General features: G+C 34.0%; 2 protein-coding genes across 4 annotated transcripts; one reads left to right on the top strand and one right to left on the bottom strand.

Moving 5' to 3' along the window:
* The first annotated feature begins 5,545 nt into the window (after positions 1 to 5,545).
* On the top strand, positions 5,546 to 10,738 carry LOC113845879 (thioredoxin-related transmembrane protein 2). 3 transcript variants are annotated; one of them, XM_027473544.1, is made up of 11 exons: positions 5,546 to 5,855; positions 5,929 to 5,973; positions 6,692 to 6,748; positions 7,133 to 7,202; positions 7,544 to 7,585; positions 7,739 to 7,812; positions 8,288 to 8,358; positions 9,029 to 9,114; positions 9,262 to 9,371; positions 9,686 to 9,748; positions 10,355 to 10,738. In XM_027473544.1, exons 1-10 carry the CDS (start codon positions 5,685 to 5,687, stop codon positions 9,746 to 9,748), a joined length of 789 nt encoding a protein of 262 aa, XP_027329345.1. In that variant the 5' UTR covers positions 5,546 to 5,684; the 3' UTR covers positions 10,355 to 10,738. The 3 variants fall into 3 exon arrangements, with proteins under 3 accessions (XP_027329345.1, XP_027329346.1, XP_027329347.1); XM_027473545.1 differs by having other exon boundaries at positions 5,598 to 5,855; positions 7,739 to 7,805; positions 8,281 to 8,358; positions 9,262 to 9,373; positions 10,355 to 10,532; XM_027473546.1 differs by having other exon boundaries at positions 5,598 to 5,855; positions 9,307 to 9,371; positions 10,355 to 10,532.
* A 217-nt stretch (positions 10,739 to 10,955) lies between these two features.
* On the bottom strand, positions 10,956 to 11,507 carry LOC113847408 (lachrymatory-factor synthase-like). Its single transcript, XM_027476502.1, has one exon. It carries the CDS (start codon positions 11,502 to 11,504, stop codon positions 10,956 to 10,958), a length of 549 nt encoding a protein of 182 aa, XP_027332303.1. The 5' UTR covers positions 11,505 to 11,507.
* Positions 11,508 to 22,343: the final 10,836 nt, after the last annotated feature.

Below are 22,343 nucleotides of genomic sequence, written 5' to 3'. Positions count from 1 at the left end.
TCTTTTGGTCAAGGTCGATGATGACTCTAATGTTTCTTCAGCTCGTTATTTTCTAGGCCTTTTTTTGCTAGTCTCGAATCCAAAGTTTAATTAATTACTCAAAACTCTAAATTTCCCTGCTTAATCTGTTTCTGCTCTGTTATATTAATTTCACATTGGTTACATAATTTAATATATTCTTGGTTTTTTTATCCTTTCTTTTCTTTCACCGACATAGTTTCTTGCATAAGAATGACTTACAAGATATCACACAGACTATATCTATAACATGTGTAATACTTGCATAACTAGCCTCTTAATCATGTCAAACCCATAATACGTGAAATGTAAATACAATTAATTTCTAGTAAAAGATATTTTTTTTAATATTCGTTATAATTTTCGTTGGCTTATATATAAAATTAAGTATTGGTCCTTCTGCATAATCTTGCATATGATAGCAGTTGATATAATTTTTTAATAAAAAATAATTATTTATATTAATTTTTTATTCTATTTTCTCTAGTACACATTAAAAAATTATTTATCATTATTAATATATTTGATTTTATAATTTATGATAAATATATATATATATATATATATTTATCATGTGACTTTATATACATTAAAAAATAATTAATAACAAAAGATATGTTTTTAGTAGTCACTAAATTTCGTTTCCTAAATTACTCTTGATATTATTGCTTAAAAAGTTATTTTTCAATACACATTGACCAATGAATTTATTTGAAAAAAAAAATGATGGAGAGAAACTTATTCGTTTGATTCATTGATAAATATTCCTTTTGTTCATTTTAATTTGTCACTTTAAGCGTTTGACTAAAGAATTGCAAAATTATAATTATTTTTATTAAAATTGTTGTCTCATTTTCTATTATATATATTTTTTATAAATGATTACTCATTTATTTTACATTGTGGACATAATTAATAAAAATAAATAATATCTTATAAAACTAAATATGCATAAATAATTTTATATACAATAAAAATTAATAGAAAATTATATAAAATTAAATATTTATCCCAATTATTTAAATTGTTATAAAATGATAATTTTTTACTGTCACTTATATTGTTAAGAAAAATTAAAATATGGCTACAAAATATGTTTAGAAAAATAATTTATAATATTAACTTTAATTAGTATAATATATTCAATATGTCAACGGTATACATTGTTAATAAAAAGTAATTATTATTATTATTATGAAAACTTTTTTTAATGATAACAATAATTTTAATTGTATAATATTAAAAATACAATAACAATTATTGTTGCATTAATATAAGTTATTGCAACCGTAAAAATTACACTTATCATCACAAGATGTAATGTTTTTCTTTTTTTAAAAGTTAATAGTTTTCTCGGCAATTTCAAAATGTTGTAACGATAAATGTTAAAGAACTTCAGTGAAAGTTAAATTCACGAGAGAACAAAAAAGTGGTAATCAAAATAGGTAATTAATGTAATAAAAAATAAAAAGATGATAATAACTGGTATAAAAATATATTTTGTGAATGATATAACATTCAAAATTATTTATAATAAGTGTATCGAAAAATATATAATTGCTAAGAATTGGACATTAATTACAATTTATTTATTTTTCAGTGAAATCTAATGTTTTCAAAGGTATATTTTATAAAATATGGAACGAAGGCAAGATAAAACTTATAAAATCAAAAATTAAAAGTAAATAATAACATGAACCCGTTCCAAGTTTCTGCAACTGAAATGACGCCTTCAGCCCCTAGGAATTACAATATTACATAGATAATTCAATGAATATGGCATCATATAATATACTTCTATCATAATTTTTAATATGTTATAAACACAAATTAAATTAAAAAATTATTTTGTAATTTTTTAATCAATGTCCTAATATCAAAAAATAAATTTAAAGTAGAACTTTAGTTAAATTTGTTAGTTACTTTATACTTCTTTAGGCGTGCCTTCACTCTAATGAAATATTTTTCTTATACATGTACATGTATCTTACTTAATTTTGAGGGTACAAAATTCAAACATTTTCACCAACATGTTATGCTGCAGAGTTTTGAAAATGTGAAATTTAATATCAACTATTGCAATAACTTTAATGCAAAACTATTTGAGGAGGAAAAATTCAATTATATGATTAGATATTTAAGATTTAGGTTTTTCTTTATTTAAAAAATATTATTACATTGATTAAGATTCAAAATTATTTTTAAAATAATATTAATTAAATCTCTAAAAAATAGTCAGGTATGGTTAATAAGTTTTGTTTTAAAACTGCTTCAACTATAATATTATTTTTTGGCATAACTTAGAAGCTAATACTTTGCTAATCAATTGTATTTGTTATGTAATCGATTAAGAATGAGCATGACTCACTAAAATTAACTTCGTAATGAAGTAAAGTTTTTTTTTTTTTTTTTTTATTTTTATTACAAAAGTGTTTTTTATACAGTGTAATCAATTATTGGATCTTGTAATCAATTAAGTCTAGTTGAATACACAAAATAATTATATATATATATATATATTGAAAAATCATATATTGTGGGATAAAATTTCAAACACCTTATAAATATTTATTGAATAATAAATTTTAAAATAAAAAAAATCAATTGCACTTAACCATTTCTTTTTCCTTTGATTATTCCATCAAATTTTGTGGTCAAAAAGCTTTATCTATTAAAAATTTTATAGTATTTCAAGTTGAAATGTTTATTTTAAATAAATAGTGATATTTTTTTTATTGTTCTTTTATATTGAGAATTTGTAAGAATGTGAGACATCTCTTTTGTTTTAAAGTGAGAATTCTCAAAAGCGTAAGTGGTCAAAGAATTGTAAAAAGTTTTTAAACATCTTAAAAAATTGGTGAATAATAAATTTTTTTGATATTATTTATAATTAAACATGAGTTACTAGAGTAACTAAGCCAAGATAAATTTATATTTGCATTTATCTGTTCTTGACTCTTTATTTTGTTGTGAGTTTTATTCATTATCTTGTTTATATGTATAAATCTTTCTTCTTTGATAAAAGAGATTTTTGTTAAAAATAAAATGAAATGTTAGAATTCAATTCACTCTCCCTTAAATTCTTAAGGCCACTTGGTGACATGTTATGATACAATGTTTATTTTAATTTTAAAATTTAGATCTTATGTATTATAATATTAAATTTGAGTTATAGTTGATCTTATTTTAAGTTAGTTGAATATGTATTTTATGATTTCATATTTATATTATTTTATTTAAAATATATTTTAACTTTAATTTTATACTTTTTAAGTATATGATTAAATGTTAAGATTGATATATTTTAAAATAGGGTCTTAATTAGATTGAAGTATAATTTAAAAAATAATTCTACCAAAATTAAATCAAATAAAAATAAAAATATTTATGTCCAACCCATTTCATGTTATTGTAAAAAAAGAATAATTCTAATATATACCCTTGTTCAATGACGAATGAACTAGGAAGTAATTTATTGATTTTAATTATGATATTCACATTCTCAACTTTATAAAAATGTTTCTACTTATACAATATCAAATATTGGAAGTAAATAGTTATTTCAATATTTTAATCTTCTCAAATAATTTTAAATTAATCTTCATACACATTACACTAAATTACATCTTAAACTCTAACTTACAAAGTGATTAATAAATAATTGATTTGATAAAGTCACTTGAAAAATAACTAACAAGAGAATTTATCTCTAAAACTCATTTGAAGAGTAGTTAGTATAAAACCATCTAAACTACGTTTGAAGAGTAATTAAGATATAATTAATTTTTAAAGTATGTACTTTAAATAGTGATATGCATGAAATTGCTTTATAAAATGGAGAAGAACATTTCCACATATAACTTCTCTCTAGATTTATTTTTAGATATTAATTGTTAGCTAACCAATCTCTAAAACTAAATCTTAACAAAATTGTGTCTTTCTTCAACGCGTTCTTACTTCTTCGTATTATGTTCATGCTATGTTTCTTATAACTCTCTACTATCATTATTGTTATCACTTACATTGTTATTCATTACGTAAATTTCTTCATATAACTTTCTTTTTTATAGTTTATCTTGTATGTCATAATATTTTTTTTCCAACCATAGACTTTATTTCTTTTCATTAGTTTTCTAAAGACCAACTTTTTTTTGAAGTTTAGTTATATGTATTAGATAATCTTTACATGCGTACTTTTTGATTTGATATATATTTTTATTACAATAAATTTTTTTTATTGTAAGAAGAATGCTATTAACACACTAACATACTATTTATTATTAGTTAAAATTTATTTAAAACTACAATAGTATGAAAGAGATATATTAATTTAAAAATTAGATATTAGTCAATAATAAAAAAGAGTGCGTGAGAACAAATGTGTTAGAGAATATATTTCTAACATTTTTTTTATTGTAAAAGTATATATTGATTATCTATGTATAGTCATGTTGTTATGACATTTAAAGAATTTTATGTTTTTAAGAAAGAGTACTTACTTTGACACGTAAGTATATCCAGAAATAAATTTGTTTATTTTATAAATTGACATGATTTGTTGTTTTATTATTTATAAATTAAAAAATTAAATATTTATTATAGTTAATTTAACTATGGACTGCGTATTAAAAAAGATGTTTTTTTATTTTCAATTATTTTAAAAAATTACTCAATAATATATTTTTCCATATTTTAATTTATGTATAATTTTAGTTTTTTGGTTTAAATTTCTTGCATTTAGTCTTCATATTTTTCTCAAATGTTTGAATTAAGCCTCCAAGTCTAAATTTTTATCAAGTAATTAACATAAATATAATAAAATGTGATATATAATATAACTGATTTGTAAAAATAATAAAAAATTATATAAAATAGTTAAATAAAAACAATAAAAACATTTATTTTATTTTATACATTTTATTCATTACTTTTATTAAATATTTTATATATTTTTTCTTTCACTAATTAATATAAATAAATTATGATACACCTCCATTACAATTTTGTTAATTATTAGATGAAAATTATCGACCCTCTTCTCATTTAAGCTCCTAGTCTCATTCTTAAGAATATGTATGCGTTTTTCTTTGTAGCATGCCAAATCATAAAAGGCTTTTTGAAGGTTTATGCAATTTTTTTAACTACAGAGATAAATATTTTTTAAAAATAAATTCCAATAATTATATTAAAGATTTTCAGAAGAATTAAATTTTCAGAACAAGTTGTGATATGTTTATTATCCAATCTCATTGTTACCTTTCCGGAATCTAAAATGTGAAATGCATTTGATTTGATATTAGTTCAGGAGGTGCGAAATTTAAATAATTTTTACAAAAACTTTAAAGGAGGTGTGTAAAAGAAAAAAAAAAAGAGGGAGGTGCAAAAATTATACAAACAGAAGCTCTGAAGCCCAGACAACATTCATTGGGCTAATCCACAAGAAACGCAGGCCCATAAAAAACCACCTTTTTATGTGTCGTGGTAGCCCAAAAGCTATAAGACTGAACTTGAACGAGAAGTGGTAGTTAGCAACCAAGCCAGCCAAACCAACCATGGCACGGAAAGGAGTACCAGAATATAGCATGGGTGTGTAAGTTGTATGTATCGAACGAAAGCAGGGAAGAGGAAAATTCAGATCTGAGGGAACGAGTTTAGAAACGATCCAAATGGGAAAGGAGATTAACAGTGCTCCTGTTCCGGTGTTGCAATGGCTGAATCAAATGGTTTCAGAACCTTATTACCTCTTCCATTTCTTGACGTTCTTCTCCTATTTCGTCATTCGCAGCTCCGCAACCCAAGTCTTAGCGCCTCAACTGGCTTACCATCTCCTTCGTCGCGTAACTCTCTCTCTCTCCCTCTCTCTCATCTCTCTTTGCAGATTGCTTACTTTACGTTTTCCCTCTTTCGCAGGAAATACAAACGCTGCTAGTGTTCGCCGTGTTGGTTGCCATCAAGGTAGGTGTTGAAATCAGATCGAATTTGTTGTAGATTTTGATATTCGCATATGATTTAATGCGATATTTCATTCCATATCGGCATTTAAATCTGCCGAAAATTTTATTAGATTAATGATAGTGGAAATGGTTTTCGTTAACTCTGGATTGGTCGCATGCTTTATGTATGCGTTGCATATACCATTGCATTTTTATTTTTCATTCTTTTAAATAAAAACACGCGAAAGAGAAAAGAAAAACATGGTCTAGTGTATTTATGTGCCTTACGGTTTGGAAAGTAAGCAATTGATTTAGTAGATTTGAATTTTCTATTTTTTGCGGGAAACAGCTTCTGTCAAGTGGAAATGCCATGTGGCTAGTGCGGAGTTACATTAATCATCATCTTAACCTCCAAAATGCAATGAGTTAAGTGAAACAATCCAGATGTAAGTGGAAAAGATAGTTGAAATTAATGTGACTGCCGACTTTTCCGTTAACAGTATGCCAAATGGAAGGGATTTTGCCCATTAAATGTGAATGGTGCAAAGTGAAGCCAAAAAGGAACCTTTCTACATTTTTGAACTAAAAACGTCTAGTTATGTCGTGGTAGTGAGATTCAGGTTTACTTTTACTTGCATATGTAAGTCACTATGGATATGGTCCGTCAACTGTTTCAGATACTGCTTCATTCAACCTTGGACATGTATCCTATTCAATTCTATTATTTTTACATGTTACAGGGAGTAAAAGAAGAAACCTGGGAAACCTTTATAGCTGATGCACTTTTCCTTGCCAAGGTGATCGCCATTGATGCATTTGCAAAACTTTTATAGCTTCCTTCTTTGATACATAAATCACTTTCCCCTTGCCCCTTCTTTATTAATAGTAAGATAGCCTTCTTACTTCTGATTTTTCTTTTTTAATAATTTGAACTTGAATTTGAGATACACCATGATATGACATATTTATTTTAATTATATGTCTATTGAATTATTGAGCATGCATTATGATGATTTTCGTGCTCCACGTTTAATAGCAATAGCACAGTTTCGGTTGAGAAACAAGTAATGGGTATGTTTCGTGTGTTAAATCCCTTTCTTGCTGCACCTACCTGTGGCTTCTTTCCTTTCTGTGTTTCTGTGGCAGTTCTCAAACCTTCTGCCTTATTTTAATATTTTCAGATTTGTCTTTTTGCCCTAGCGTTTACAATGGATCGCCGCTTAGCCGTTTGGTATATTCTTATGTTTTTAGGTGCGTAGTTTCATCTTATCATGTGCTTGTTAAGCACTGTTGCAATTTTACTCACACCATGTTTCATTTTCCTGCGGTAGAAGTTTCAACTATCATGTATGCACCGTCAATCAGGAAACTATTTTTTTGATTTATTTAAAAAATAACATCTTGGACATTTTTCATCATTTTTATCATCTAAGAAATGTCTATTTTAATGATGTAAATTTTATTGTGCTTGGGTTTCATTTGGGTAATAAGTCCAAGGTGTGTATTTGATATCTGCTAAAGGTTAATTGCAGACTGTCATTCTACCCCTCCAGTTAATATATGCAAATTTATTATTGTTTTCTGCGTTGCAGTGATACATATGTTAACACAACAACCTCCATTCCAAGGACTAGGTACAGCTAGTTAGATTTTGGTTGATTTGCCTGTATGATCTTGTTATATTAAGCTTCTTCATATATGAAAGCATCATAAGAGCTACAAAAATATTGTTTTATAATCTGAGGTCATCTGATAAATTTCTGTTTCTATTTAATTATTTCTCTCAGGTACCTCAAGTAAGTTAACACCATTGCAGTTGGAAAGTGTGCTGACTGAGGGGAACACTGCACGATTGTTCCTGGTGTGTACTATCAGTTAAATGGAATTCCTTTCTGCATCTTTCACTTTCAAAAACCTGTATTGTGTTAGTTCAGTGAATCACAAGGGTGGTAACCTCAGGGAAACAGAGTAATGAATAGCTATATATAATCTACTAATAATTTTTGTCAATTCTCTCTGCTATTTTTAGGCATTGTTTGGGGGAATTGGTGGGAGTAAAATTTGTAGGTGAGAAGAATTTACTTCTGTTTTTTCCCCTTTTGTAATTTAATGGTCACTAGTAATACATGTTGTTGGGTGTTGTTCAATAGCTATATAATGCATTTACTTCTGTTTAAATGTATAATGCATGCAACTATCGCGCCATTATTCATGAAAAAGAGTGGAAAGTAATATCAGAAGTCTATGGAGTTGGAGTGTAGTCAATAGTCATTATTTGGTTCTCCTTCTCTTTCCCTTACTTTTATCCGTACTTCTTTCTTTCTGTGAGTTGGCAGGTGGAATTCTGTGCTTCATATTCATCTGCTTGCATTCGCTCAAGCCAATTGTTTCCTCAACTCTCAATTACGTGTGTTTCTCTAACTTTTCTCTCGAACTCCCCCCACCTTCTTCACTTAAATAAAGGACAAATTAGTGAACATTTTTGTTCTCTGCACAAATTCAAGTTGTATTTTCTTACTAGATGAGTAGCTTTGGTGCCTTTAATCAACTAGGTTTCGAAGTGGTCCAAACATTAAGAGTCCTTTTGGTTTGAGGAAACCTTTTTTTGAGTGCAAGCAATTTTCTTCTTTAAATTGTGGAAATGTATGTTTTTTTTATTACAATACAAACTTTCCAACAAGTTTTCAAATTTGTTTTCTCTGTAATAAAAAATGAAAATAAGAAATACGCAAACTAAACAGACTAGAACATTTGTGAGATTTAGAGATTCTATCATCAATCTCTCTGTTTTTCTTAACATTGCTTTGCTTGTGAAAAGCTAAAACCTTGTGAACTAGTGTTAAAATACCACATAAGCTAGGTACATGGCCAAAGCACCAACTATAATGACTTTTGGGCATTCCTCCTTGTTTGAGTTAGAACTTAGAATTGAGTTAGATCCAATCTTTTCTAAATTCTAGTATTGTATTAGAACCTGCCAAATACCGAGAAATTATATTAGGGAAACTTCTCTTTATGCATAGCAGGTGTAGGATTTGGCAGCTTTTGACAATTTGGTTCATTCATGTCTCTGGCAGATATTCAAACAAAAATTTATCATTTGGAATAGTGGATCTTGGTCTCTTTCCCAATGCTGCTGAAAAATTTGGAATATCTCTTAGTGGTATGGATATTAATTGATAGCCTTTTGAAATTGGTTTTGCTTTTATCCTTCTAAAAGTACTTAATTTCTATGTTATACTGTTCTTGTTTCTTTAGTTTTGTTTTTTATTGCAAATATGCAATTTATATGATGCCTTCTGATTGTCAGGAAGCATGGCCCAGCTTCCAACATTTATCTTATTTGAGAATGCAGCTGAAGTTGCCCGCTTTCCTGAGTTGGATTTTGAAGCAACATTTTTTCACCCTACCATTACAAAGGTGTCTGTTGGATGTAGGATTGTGTTTAAGTTCCTATTTTGAATATTGATTTGAATCAGGCCAACTGGTCAAAGTATCCTTTGATTTTAAAACATTATCCTTAGTTCCTTACTCTTCCTATCATTTGTGCATGGGGTGGGTTGATTTGAATTTTTGTCCTTCTGTTTTGGGTAGAATGTTCAGGCATTGTAGGGACTTTGTATTTCCTTCCCAGTGCCTTGTGATCATCGTTATTCAAGCACACTAGAGCATTGTTCAATTAGTCACATCTCTGACCTCGAGTTTCACCATACCATGTGGATTGTGGATTGCAGGGGCTTCTCTCTCGACATTTTGAGCTTGATCGGCACCTGCTTGAATATATTAATGGTAAATAGGTAAGGATAACGATGTCCTTTCTTTTTATTTGATTGAATAGACAATGGAGAGGAGAGAAAGTTGTCTTTTAGAAAAACAAAAGCTAAATTTTCTTTCCTCTCAATTTTCCTTCAATTCAAATTTCAAAATTTTCTTTCCCTCATTTTCTGTCCATAGAACCAAAGAGAGGTTAAGCTTAAGTGGTACTTTTTTTTACAAATAGTACTCAAAGCACTCTTTCGATTAATCTACTCTGCTTAAATCGTATTGTTTACATCACCCTCTATTCCTCAATTGTTTTGTATGGACAGTTTTGAACCGTGGCTTGTGGTGGATATGTTTTCCCATTAGTTGTCGATATCAATGAACAAAATATTGAATATCCTCTTTTTGAACATAATCTTTGGTGAAATGATGCTTAATTTCTATGTGCTTAACCTTAGAATATTGATAGAGTAATAATTTGTGCAATTAATTAGTGTTATTTTTGTCTTGTTGACATTGTTTTTACACTGAAATTGCTGAAATAAATTAATTTAATGACGTTGGGCTTAATTGATAAATTGCGTGAATTTTACTCTAATATTTAGACTTCACATTTTTCTTGACCTTTCTGTCATTTGCAGGCTATATTGTGATCTATAGATATCGGATTGGAGTGATCTTCGGCTTGTTAGAAAGTTAACAGAGAGCTTTGCAACTTTGATGCGGGCCTCGAAACTTGATACAGTCATGCTCTATTTGAGAATTGTGCTGTAACGTTACTACAGTAGTTGGGCCAAGATTCTGTAAAATAGGCCAAGAATGAAGATGGAAGGCTAGGATTCAACCTAAAGAATTCTTCACATTAGATCTTGTGCTTGAATATCGATTTGAATTCTACCTCGCTTCTTGATTCTGATTTTTACATTTTTAACTATCAATGCTTAAGAATTGATAGATCTAGATCCAATTGGAACAGAACCTTGTTCAGAATAATTCTTAATTGAATTCGGTTAGGAAAACCGGTTAGGAAAACCAGAGGCTTGATTGCATATCTATAATCTCGATTAATAGAATTTAATATGAAAATTAAATTCCCAAACAACTAAACAATATTATAATGCTTAATAAATAATTATTATTATATATTCCCTCAAAACCCATAAATAACACAACAACAAACTAAAAAAAAAAATAAAAAATGAAAGCAACTTCCTTTAACATAATTCCACTCGCTTGTTTTTTTCAACACATAATTTCACCCAGTGGACTTGCAATTTCTTCCTCCATTTTCTGGGCCATAAATTGAAGGCCCACATGGTACTTCCCCACGAGATCCTCAAACACCCACCCTTCAACAGGGTCAACGGCAAAAGACCATTCCAACATGCATCCATCAGAGTCATCGGTGCTGAGGACCTTGATCGTTGACTCGTACGACTTAAACCCAATGTTGCTATCCACGATCTCATACTTTAGTATCAAGTCAAAATCATCAACGGCTACGAGTCTCTCCTTTGACCAGCTAACGCTTCCAGAGCCGTTGGATGCGATGGAGGAGCCGGCACAGTATCGTATGCAGCCAGGTTCACCGTTTGATCCGTGGATCCCGTAGCACGTGGCGAGTGTAGGGAAGCGTTTGTGGAGATTGAAGAAGTCCTTCACAAGTGGCCACGCTTGTTCTTTTGTGGCGTTTCTCAGATTTGCTGAAACCCTGCCTTCCCATCTTTGATGCAAGTCACTCTCCATTTCTCCCCACAGCAAGAAAGGTTCGAACTTGGAAGGATCATCCATCCAACCACCGTCTCCGTTATATATATATATATATGTATATATATAGAGAGAGAGAGAGAGAGAGATTAAGAGATGGCATCAAATTGCTTCATTTACTCCGTTTAATATTTTTTATAAATATTATATTTTATTACTTTTATTATAAAATAATATATTTATTTATATTTAATATTAAAATAAAATTATTTGATAAATTATTTACTAATTTTTTATTTATATAATTTTATTTTAAATTAATTTAGTTAAGAAGGATTTTTACTTTAATAATTAATTAATAAAATTTAGCATTTATATAAAAAGTTATTAAATAGAATAATTTGGGGACTCAAAATTAGATTAAGCCATTTTTACACTATTAAATTAATGTAACAAAAATAAAAAACTAAAAGAATTATGTTTTATATTGTAGTTTGATTCAATTTTTAATTATTAAAATTGAATTCAATCTAACTGTATTTATAATAAATTTATATTATTTTTATTATCTTTTATATAAAAATTAACTTTTTTATTTAATTTAATATTAACATATAAATATAGATGAATCATTTTATTTATTTTAGATTCTTATTTTTTAATTGAATATCTTTTTTTTTCTATCAATAATTTATTATTTATTTTATAATTTTATACTTTTAATCACATTTTTTAATTAACTCATTTCAATTTTTAAATTATTTTTATTCTAAATTTAAAAATAAATTAAAATTCATAATACTACATTAAATTTTGAAAATAAAATAATTAATAATAAATAAAAATAACAAATTAATCCAAATTAAACTTATATTTTATGATTTGGTTTAGTTTGAATTTTTAAATAATTTTTAATAAATTTTTGAGTAAAAATTGAATTAAACCGTGAACGCCTCTAGAATAATTATTGTTTTAGTTATTATGAAATAACAAAATTATATATATTTGAAGATAATAAATACTTATATTTTATCATTTAATACAAATTTCATGAGATATAACAATAATTATTAGAAAGATTCATAAAAGGATATAATGAAATTTATTATTATATATATATAATTTATAAAATAATAAAAAATTATTAAGAAGATAAGTAAGAGTAAACCTGTATAAACAATATTTTTTTTTTACAAAAATTTATAAATAATTCATTAAAATTAATAAAAAATAGTTAAATATCATAATTTTATACCATATTTTAACGTACACATAACATTAAATGGTTAAAAAACTATTTTATGTATTAAAAAAGAAATATATTTAGTAGAAGTAACTAGTCTCGTGTTTATACAACATACAAATTTAAAATATACGTAAAACTATTAAACGAATGATACTGATATCTTTATTTTATTTTAAAATTCTGAAAAGATGCTAGAAAATTGGTATTCTTTAAAGAAGGGTTTTTCAAAAACATGAAAGAAAAAGAAGAAAAAGAAAAAGGAAAGTGAAGGGAATTTACTTTGTGTTCTACGAGAATAATAATATTGCATTTTCCTGTCTAATTTTTTTTGTATACTTGAAATTGATGTAACTGTTGATTTACGGGGAAGTTAAGGTAACATAATGAAATATTGTTATTTTGTTGTATGATTAAGAAACGGTCGTTGTGTTTGCTCTTGGGTTTTAGGTAAGATTGCCTCATCTCATGGATGCAACTTCTTTTGTGATAAGATTAAGATATCATCATCACTAAGGTTGATGCTAAAGTTTCATCTTGCTCTAACTAAAATCTATATTTACAGATATCCCACCAACTGGTTGGTACCATTAACAGTTCTGTGCACTAAGTGATGCAAAGATATAACAAATTTGCAAGTTTAGTTGGGATTTGGGTAAAATTTGAAAATCAATAATAAAGTATTATCAAACCTAGAAATGAATAAAGATAAGTATAATGAAGATGAATAAGAGCTTATTTATTCCAGCCTTTGAAAACCTCTTATATATATATATATATATATATATATATATATATTAAAAATGATTATTGTGATACTTTAAAGCTTTTAAATAATCTAAAATTATTATTTCTTAAATTATTTTAAGTTCTTCATGTGAGTTCTCATTTTCAAATAAAAATGCTTTTAAGAATTATCTTAAATAAGAGTACTTTTAGGATTTGTTATTTTTTTTGTTATATTATTTGACTTTTCTTATATTCAATATTTATTTTGCAATTCAATCTTAATTTAAAATTTGAATATTTTGTATTCCATTTCTTTTTTTTTTAATTTAGTCTATTTAATATAATATTTTTTTATTAATAAAAATGTTTTTTAATATAAAATTTAAAAATAATCATGCAATATAACTTTACTTTATTTAAAAAATTCTTTTTAAGTTGACAGTAACGTGTAATGCACGACAAACTCACTGGCTATAATTAATTTTCAAAGTTAAACATACTTTTTGTACTGGGAAAGGAATCAACTCGGTTCCACCCTCAGGAAAAAGAAACCGAATACCTACTCGGCATACTAGACTGGGTACCCCTCGTCAGGATTAAAAGGTAAATAATCCAATTAAAGATAATAGTCAAAATACTATGGGCCACAGTATAAAAGCTGACTCAGGCCCATTAGCCCAATAGAATGTCTATAAAAAGAAGGTAAGAAATACAGGTAAGGGGTTGACTTCCCATCATTAAATAACATTTATTACTCAGAACCGAATCCTGACTTTATCATCGGAGTGCCTTTTGCAGGTATTCTCCCTATCCGCCAATCATCAGAAGGACACCTGATCAGAGGTTTGAAGACAGTTGTTTCCCGGGAGGAACATTTTGGCGCCCACCGTGGGGCGCGATTAACTTCATTACTCAGGATTAAGCATGGTAATGACGAGAAGCCAGCAGGAAGGGACTTCTAGGCAACAAATGGAGAGCGTCACGCCAGAGGAACCAGTACCTGAAGTGGTAATACAGGGAGGAACGGAAGAAAGCATTCTAGCTGTACTGAGGCAGCTAAGGGCAGAAATGGTGGAGATGAAGAAGGAGCGCGAAAGAGATGCACTGGAACTCTCAGCCCTAAGAAGGGAAAATGTCGGCCTAAGGGAAGAAATAAGGACACATGTCCCCTCCCTAACTACTCCCATCGTCCAAGATCAAGGAGAATCATCAACGCTGCAAGAAAAATCAAGACACGTATATCAGTCGGTAACCAGAAACGACCGAGACAAACTTGTGAACCAGAGCCCGTTCATTCACCGCATTCTATAAGCTAAGCTGCCCGATAATTGGAGAGGGTTGGCAATAGACAAATACGATGGCATATCCGACCCGGAGAACATGTGGACATCTTTACAACACAGGTCGGTCTGTACACAGAAAGCGATGCCTTATGGTGCAGAATCTTTCCTACTTCACTTCGAGGACCTGCGCTTAGTTGGTTCACCCGACTCCCCCCCTCTCCATCGACTCATTCGTAACTCTCACAAGACATTTCAACTTGCAGTTCGCCACAAGCCAGCCCCATCCTCTGACATCCTTGGCCCTAGTCAACATTCGCCAAGAGAAAGGAAAATCACTTAGAGCGTTCATGGAACGCTTTGACAAAGTGACTCTTTCAATTCATAACTTGGAACCAGCAGTGGCTATGCACCACCTAACAACAGCGCTGAAGCCAGGACCCTTCGTTAATAGCCTCTGCAAAAAACCCCCGATCGACCTAGATGAGTTAAGTAGTCGGGCTGCGAAATATATGCAAATGGAAGAATTGTCCGAATACCGGAGCCAGGTACGGATGGAACAAGGATCTAACTCAAAAAATGTAGAAAGAAGGGAGACCTTTAAAGCAAGGCGGGGGAACGACAGAGGAAATGAACTTGAGCGACCACCTCGAGGACCGAAGTATCCTTCCTACACGACGCTCAACTCTAATCAATCCAGAATACTTGAGCAAGCGTTGGCCACAAAAATATTGAGAATGCCTAGACGCGCTAACACTCCCCCTCGGGCAGATAAAAGTAAATCTTGCCGATACCATCAGAACAGGGGGCACACTACCGAGGAGTGTACGGCACTAAGAGACAAAATTGAAGAATTGATTAAAGGTGGACACCTGAAAAATTTTGTACAGACAGATCCCATAAGGCAATCCAACAAAGGAAGAGACCGCCACCCTGATTCATCAAAGAGATCCGACGACAAAAAATTTGAGCGGCACAGGAGCAGGTCCAGAGAGCTCCCACCTAGAAGATTTGAACAAGATAAGTATCCGAAAAGGGTCATTAACACCATAGCCGGAGGGTTCGCTGGTGGAGGACCTACCCATTTGGCTAGAAAGAGGCATCTTCGGCATGTCTGTTCTGTTAATAATGTTTCATTGGGCAGCAGAATCCGGATCCCGCCTATTACGTTCACTGACGACGACTTTCAGGGAGTCGATCCGGTACAGGATGATCCCATGGTAATTAGTGTAGACATTCTTAACTGTACTGTTCAAAAAACACTAATTGACCAAGGGAGCTCGGCCGATATCCTATACTGGAATACGTTCAAGCAATTAGGCATCTCAAAACAAGAACTCAAAGAATATCATGAGCCATTGGTCAGTTTTTCCGGGGAACGAGTAGAGACCAAGGGGTGTATTGACTTGTATACCTCGTTTGGATCAGAGCATGAGGGCAAACGCATAAGAGTCACTTATCTTGTAGTACACGCGAACACATCTTATAATATACTACTCGGTAGACCATCCCTGAACAAATTAAAGGCCATTGTTTCCACTCCGCACTTGGCTATGAAATTTTCGTCTGAAAGAGGCCAAATTGTTACCGTCCATGCCGATCAAAAAATAGCCAGGGAATGCTACTTCGCAAGTTTACGCCTTAAGCCCTTTCATGGGAATACCCGAGATGTCAATATTGTATCCCCTCGGATTGAAGAAGAGTTGGATATTGAACTTGATCCTAGAGTGGACGAGGAGTATCGAGTCGAGCCCAATGAAAACAAACAATCCTTCCAACTAGGAGCAAAGCCAGAACAAGTTGCGTATTTAGGGATCGGTTTGAACGAACAAGAGAAAGCCATTCTCCAGAAGATGCTAGTAGATAACGCAGATTTGTTTGCTTGGACAGCCTCGGATATGCCTGGCATTGATCCAGCATTTCATTGTCACCACTTATCGGTCTATAAAGGAGCCAAGCCGGTAGCTCAAAAGAGGAGAAAAATTGGTGGTGACAGAGCAAAGGCGGTAAAAGAAGAAACCAGCAAACTAATACAAGCTGGCTTCATCCGAGAGGTCAGGTATTCAACATGGTTAGCCAAAATTGTCATGGTTAAAAAAGCCAGTGGCAAATGGCGAATGTGCACGGACTTCACAGATCTCAATAAAGCATGCCCAAAGGACGCATACCCCCTACCAAACATTGACACCTTGATCGATGGTGCAGCCAGTCACAAAATACTGAGCTTTTTGGATGCTTATTCTGGGTATAATCAAATACAAATGTACCCCCGGATGAGGAAAAAATAGCATTCATCACAAATTCTGCAAATTTTTGTTATCGAGTGATGCCGTTCGGTTTGAAGAATGCAGGAGCAACATACCAGCGACTCATGAACAAAATTTTTGACAGACAAGTGGGTAAATGCATGGAGATGTATGTAGACGACATGGTAATTAAATCCCTTGCATTGAAACAACATCTTGACCACTTAGAGGAGGTATTCGGAGAGGCCAGAAAACATGGTATGAGGTTGAATCCTGAAAAATGTACATTTGGTGTAGCTGGCGGTAAATTCTTGGGCTTCATGTTGTCTAAAAGGAGGATTGAGGCAAATCCCGACAAATGTAGAGCCATCATCGACATGGTCAGCCCTCGCAATGTCAAGGACGTGCAGCGGTTGACCGGGCGGATTGCAGCCTTGGCTAGATTCTTGCCAGTGATGGCAGAAAGGTCTCGGCCTTTCATTGAATTGTTGAAGAAATCGCAAAAATTTGCGTGGTCCAATGAATGTGAGGACGCCTTTGTGCAATACAAGCATGTGCTGGCAGCACCGCCTGTCTTGATTAAACCAACACCAAATCAGGAAATGATTGTTTATTTGGCCGTGTCCGATCACGCCATCAGTTCGGTTTTACTCCAAGAAACACCTGAACCGAACCCCGTATATTTTGTTAGCAGGACACTTCAAGGTCCTGAATCTCGGTACCAGTTAATGGAGAAAGTGATACTTGCCTTAGTCCACACAGCTAGTCGGTTAAGACACTACTTTCAGAGCCATCGGATGGTAGTACGTACAGATTGTCCGATGGCCAAAATTTTGAGGAAACCAGAATTAGCTAGACGGTTGGTGGCATGGACAATTGAATTATCTCAATTTGACATCCATTTCGAGAACCGACGCCCCCTTAAAGCCCAGCTGCTAGCCGACTTCATCAACGAGTTCACTACACAACATAGTACCATTTCAGACATGTGGAATCTGCACGTTGATGGGTCATCAAATCTATCAAGCAGTGGAGCGGGGGTCATTCTTGAAAGACCGAATGCGTTCGCCATTGAACAGTCTATCTGGTTCGGATTTAAGGCATCCAACAATCAAGCCGAATATGAAGCTTTACTCGCCGGTCTCAGGCTAGCAAGGGAAATGGGGGTTAAACGCATTACTGCTTGGAGCGATTCAAAAATTGTAACCGAACAAGTTAACGATACCTATCAGATCAGGGACTCGGTCATGCTTAAATATTAGCAGGAGGTTAAGAAAATAAAAGCCGAGTTTGAAGAGGTATGTATTCGGTACACACCACGAAACATGAGCACACGAGTCGACAGGCTAGCTAGGCTGGCTACCCAACGGAAACCAGGGCAGCTGCAGAGCGTGGTTCACCAACAAATCCCCCAACCTAGTGTCACCAAACAAGAATGCATGGATATAGAAAATTCATCTCCTAATTGGATGACCCCTCTCGTCCGATACCTCACTGATGGCAGTCTCCCACAGGACGCAGTAGCAGCTAAGAAAATTAAAGCACATGCAGCCAAATACCTTCTTCTCGGCAAAGAATTGTATCGAAGAGGAATTTCCACCCCCATGCTTAAATGCTTGGATGACGATCAAGCTAAATACGTCATGAGAGAAATTCATGAAGGTATTTGTGGAACCCATTCGGGCGGACGAACTATGGCAGCCAAAGTTCTCAGAGCCGGATACTACTGGCCAACAATAACTCAAGACTGTCAGTTGTTTGTAAAAAAATGCATTCCCTGTCAACAACACGGCCCTCACCTGCGCCAACACGCCGATACCCTTCGCCACATTAGCTCTCATTGGCCCTTTGCTATTTGGGGAATGGACCTCCTCGGTCCTTTTCTCTTGGCAAAAGGGCAATGTAAATTTCTCCTCGTCGCCGTGGACTACTTTACCAAATGGATTGAGGTCGAACCCCTAGCATCTATCACGACCCACAACGTACAAAAATTCACTTGGAAAAACATCATAACACGGTTCGGTCTCCCTCATGCGCTAATTACAGATAATGGGCTTCAGTTTGCAAATCGTCAATTCAACGAGTTCTTGGAAGGCCTGCATATCAAACACCGAGTTACATCTGCTGAACATCCTCAGACGAATGGCCAAGCCGAGGCTGCAAACATAGTGATCTTACATGAATTAAAAAGGAGGTTGGGTTCGGCAAAGGGAGAGTGGGCAGAGAAGCTGCCTTAGATATTATGGGCTTATCGGTGCATGCCGCAGACCACAACAAAAGAAACCCCCTTTCGGCTTACCTATGGTACTGATGCCATGGTGCCGGTAGAAATTGGAGAGTCCTCATTCAGGAGGGAGAATTTCAAAGAATCGGTTAATGAATAGGCTCTGGCCGTCAACCTGGACTTGATAGATGAAATACGTGACCACGCTGCCATTATGATCGAGGCTAGTAAAAGAATGATGGCGAGAAAATTCAACTCCAAAATCAGTCCACGACAATTCTACAGAAACGACCTGGTATGGCGAGTAACAGCGGACGCGCACAAGGATCGACAAGAAGGGAAGTTGGCAGCTAACTGGGAAGGCCCCTTTCGGGTAACGGCAAGATTAAATAATGGAGCATACAAGTTGGAAATGTTGGCAGGAAAGTTAATACCGAGAACCTGGAATGTCACTCATTTGAAGCATTATTATAGTTATAACCTTGTAATACGTGCACAGGTGTACTCTTTTCCTATCCCAGGTTTTATCCTCTTAAAAGAAAGTGAAAAGGGGTTTTCCTGAGAAGGTTTTTAACGAGGCACCTAATCAATAAAATTCTTCTTTCTTCACCTATACGGTTTTTTTTATGCACTAAATATCTTTCAAGCGCCATTCCCTCCCAAGTTTTACTTGGCCAAGGTTGAATTATTTCCCTCCCGAGTACCCCCACTCGGTCAAGGATGAATCAATTATATTTCCTTCCCGAGTACCTCTACTCGGTCAAGGATGAATCAATTATATTTCCCTCCCGAGTACCCCCACTCGGTCAAGGATGAAACAATTATATTTCCCTTCCGAGTACCCCCACTCGGTCAAGGATGAAACAATTATATTTCCCTCCCAAGCTTCGCTTGGCCAAGGTTGAATTATTTCCCTCCCGAGTACCCCCACTCGGTCAAGGATGAAACAATTATATTTCCCTCCCAAGCTTCACTTGGCCAAGGTTGAAACATTTCCCTACCAAGTACCCCCACTCGGTCAAAGATGAAACAATATTTTTTCCTCTCAAGTTCCACTCGGCCAAGGTTGAATTATTTCCCTCCCGAGTACCCCAACTCGGTCAAGGATGAAACAATTTTATCTCCCTTCCGAGTACCCCTACTCGGTCAAGGATGAATTAATCATTTTTCTTCCAAGCGTCACTTGGCTAAAGGTCGAAATATCTCAATCCCGAATACTCCCACTCGGTCAAAATTAACGAATTACGAGTTCCTCTTAGTTATCATTTGGTTAAGGCTGAATTCTTAAGACGAAAACATCTCCCTTGTCCCCTATTCGGCTAAGGATGAGTGTATTAAGTGTATCGTATGTTAGTGCAAGTTATTTGGCTAAGGATAAGTATATTAAGCATATCCTATATTAGTGCAAGTTGTGTATGATGACAAGATACAAAGCATGAGAAAGAAGGATAAAATTCTATTTCAAAATAACTAGTTACAAAATTTGACCACTAATGACCCATGAATACACAAGGCGAATAATTTAACTTTCTATCCTTTCCGCTGCCTCGGGAGCGTCTGCCTCAGGGAGGCGTCTCGGCACTTCGGCGTCGGGTTCTACATCGTCCTCAACCTCGGTGTAAGGAATGAACCTCCCGCCAAAAAAGTCCTTTGTAATGTCAAAATGAAAGTCTGCCGGTACTTGGCAGAACCCATGACACTGGCGAATAGCATGGTTAAAACCGGCTTCATGTTCGTAGGATACTTGCTGAGAACACTTCTCGGCAAAGTTTCTCATCTCGGTTTCAGCCTTTTGCCTCTCCAACGCCAAGGCTTCTTCCATCTCGGCAGACTTGGCCCGTAAAGCCTCCTCTATTTGACAGGACTTTGCCTTTAACGCCTCCATCTCCTCCCCCCTGACCCTCCCCACCTCCTCGGCTACGTGTACTCGGTCTTCCATTATTTGAAAGTGCTCTTTGTATTGGTTAACCTGACCCTGCAGGGATTGAACGGTCTCGTCCAGACTGGCTTGAATCTCTCTACTCTCGGCCAAAGCCTCTTCAGAAGTCGAATAGGCAGTCTTTAACTTCTTAACTTCAATAATAGGATCCACAACTAGCCTTCGGAGCATTGCGGTGGATCGTACATGAAGTTCTGCGTAGTAGCGCCATAGTGATTCGTAGTCCAGACCACCGACCAGTTCTTTCCCTGCATCAAATAACAGGTTTGGAGCAGCGAGCCGACCAGCATGTGTCCCGTTCACCAGGAAGCCCTCGGCCAGCATGTCCAAGGGAACTACAGGGGAAGAACTGCTTCCCTCCCCAGCAGCTACCACTCGGGTTTGATTCTGAGCCCCTTGAACGCCGCCAGGCTCACCCGAATGGGCATGCCTTCTCTTCCTTTCCCTTTCGAGCTCCTTGCCTTTGCCCTTGTCCTTACGTTTCTTCGAAGGGCCTTCGGCTGGAACAACATCTTGGGGAGGAGGGTGAGGTTCTGGCACCTCGGGAAGTTGGTCAATTTGAGGATGGCGATGCTCCTCAACGGGCGTTCCCTCTGGCATTCTCTGCTTCAGAGTGCGCCGGAAGGTCGGCACATCCACACCTCGCTGAGCCATTAAACCTGCATTAACAATAGCAAGTTAAATCAATATAGCTCAATTCCAAATACAAGTCAGAAACGAAATAACACATACCCTCTATATCCCACCGAGGACGCGGAGACTTGAGGACGAGGACTACATGTTGGGCAGGAATGTCCTGGGGAAGGGACTTCAAGAATTGCAAATCCGACAGCTCCCTAGCCGATAACATATCCTCAGGGAATGTGTCGTATCGGTGCGGCACCCGAGTCCAGTGAAAAGGAAATAGAGGATTGTCCTCGTTATCAAAAAAATAATTTTTACCTACAGGGTCCACGGTTACCTTGAAGAAACCGGTCTTGAAACTCTTAAAAGACGAAGCATATGGCTTAAATAAGGGCAACTCGGGTTGCCTTATTAGAGATACCCACCTCGCCAGGTCAGATGGACGTGTACAAAAAAAATGAAGAAAAAGACCTACACTAGGCTCTATATAATGGAACTTGCAAAGTATCCTAAAGGCTTGAATTGCCGCCCACCCGTTCGGGTGTAGTTGTGTTGGTGCTACATTCAATACCCTCAAAACCCCCATTTGGAAATCGTCAAAGGGTAGCCTGATACCTAATTCCCTAAACATGTACTCA

This window comes from Abrus precatorius, unplaced genomic scaffold (assembly GCF_003935025.1).
Source record: "Abrus precatorius isolate BTA unplaced genomic scaffold, Abrus_2018 Scaffold8, whole genome shotgun sequence".
Lineage (NCBI taxonomy): Eukaryota > Viridiplantae > Streptophyta > Magnoliopsida > Fabales > Fabaceae > Abrus > Abrus precatorius.
This window is presented reverse-complemented; position numbering and strand designations above follow the sequence as displayed.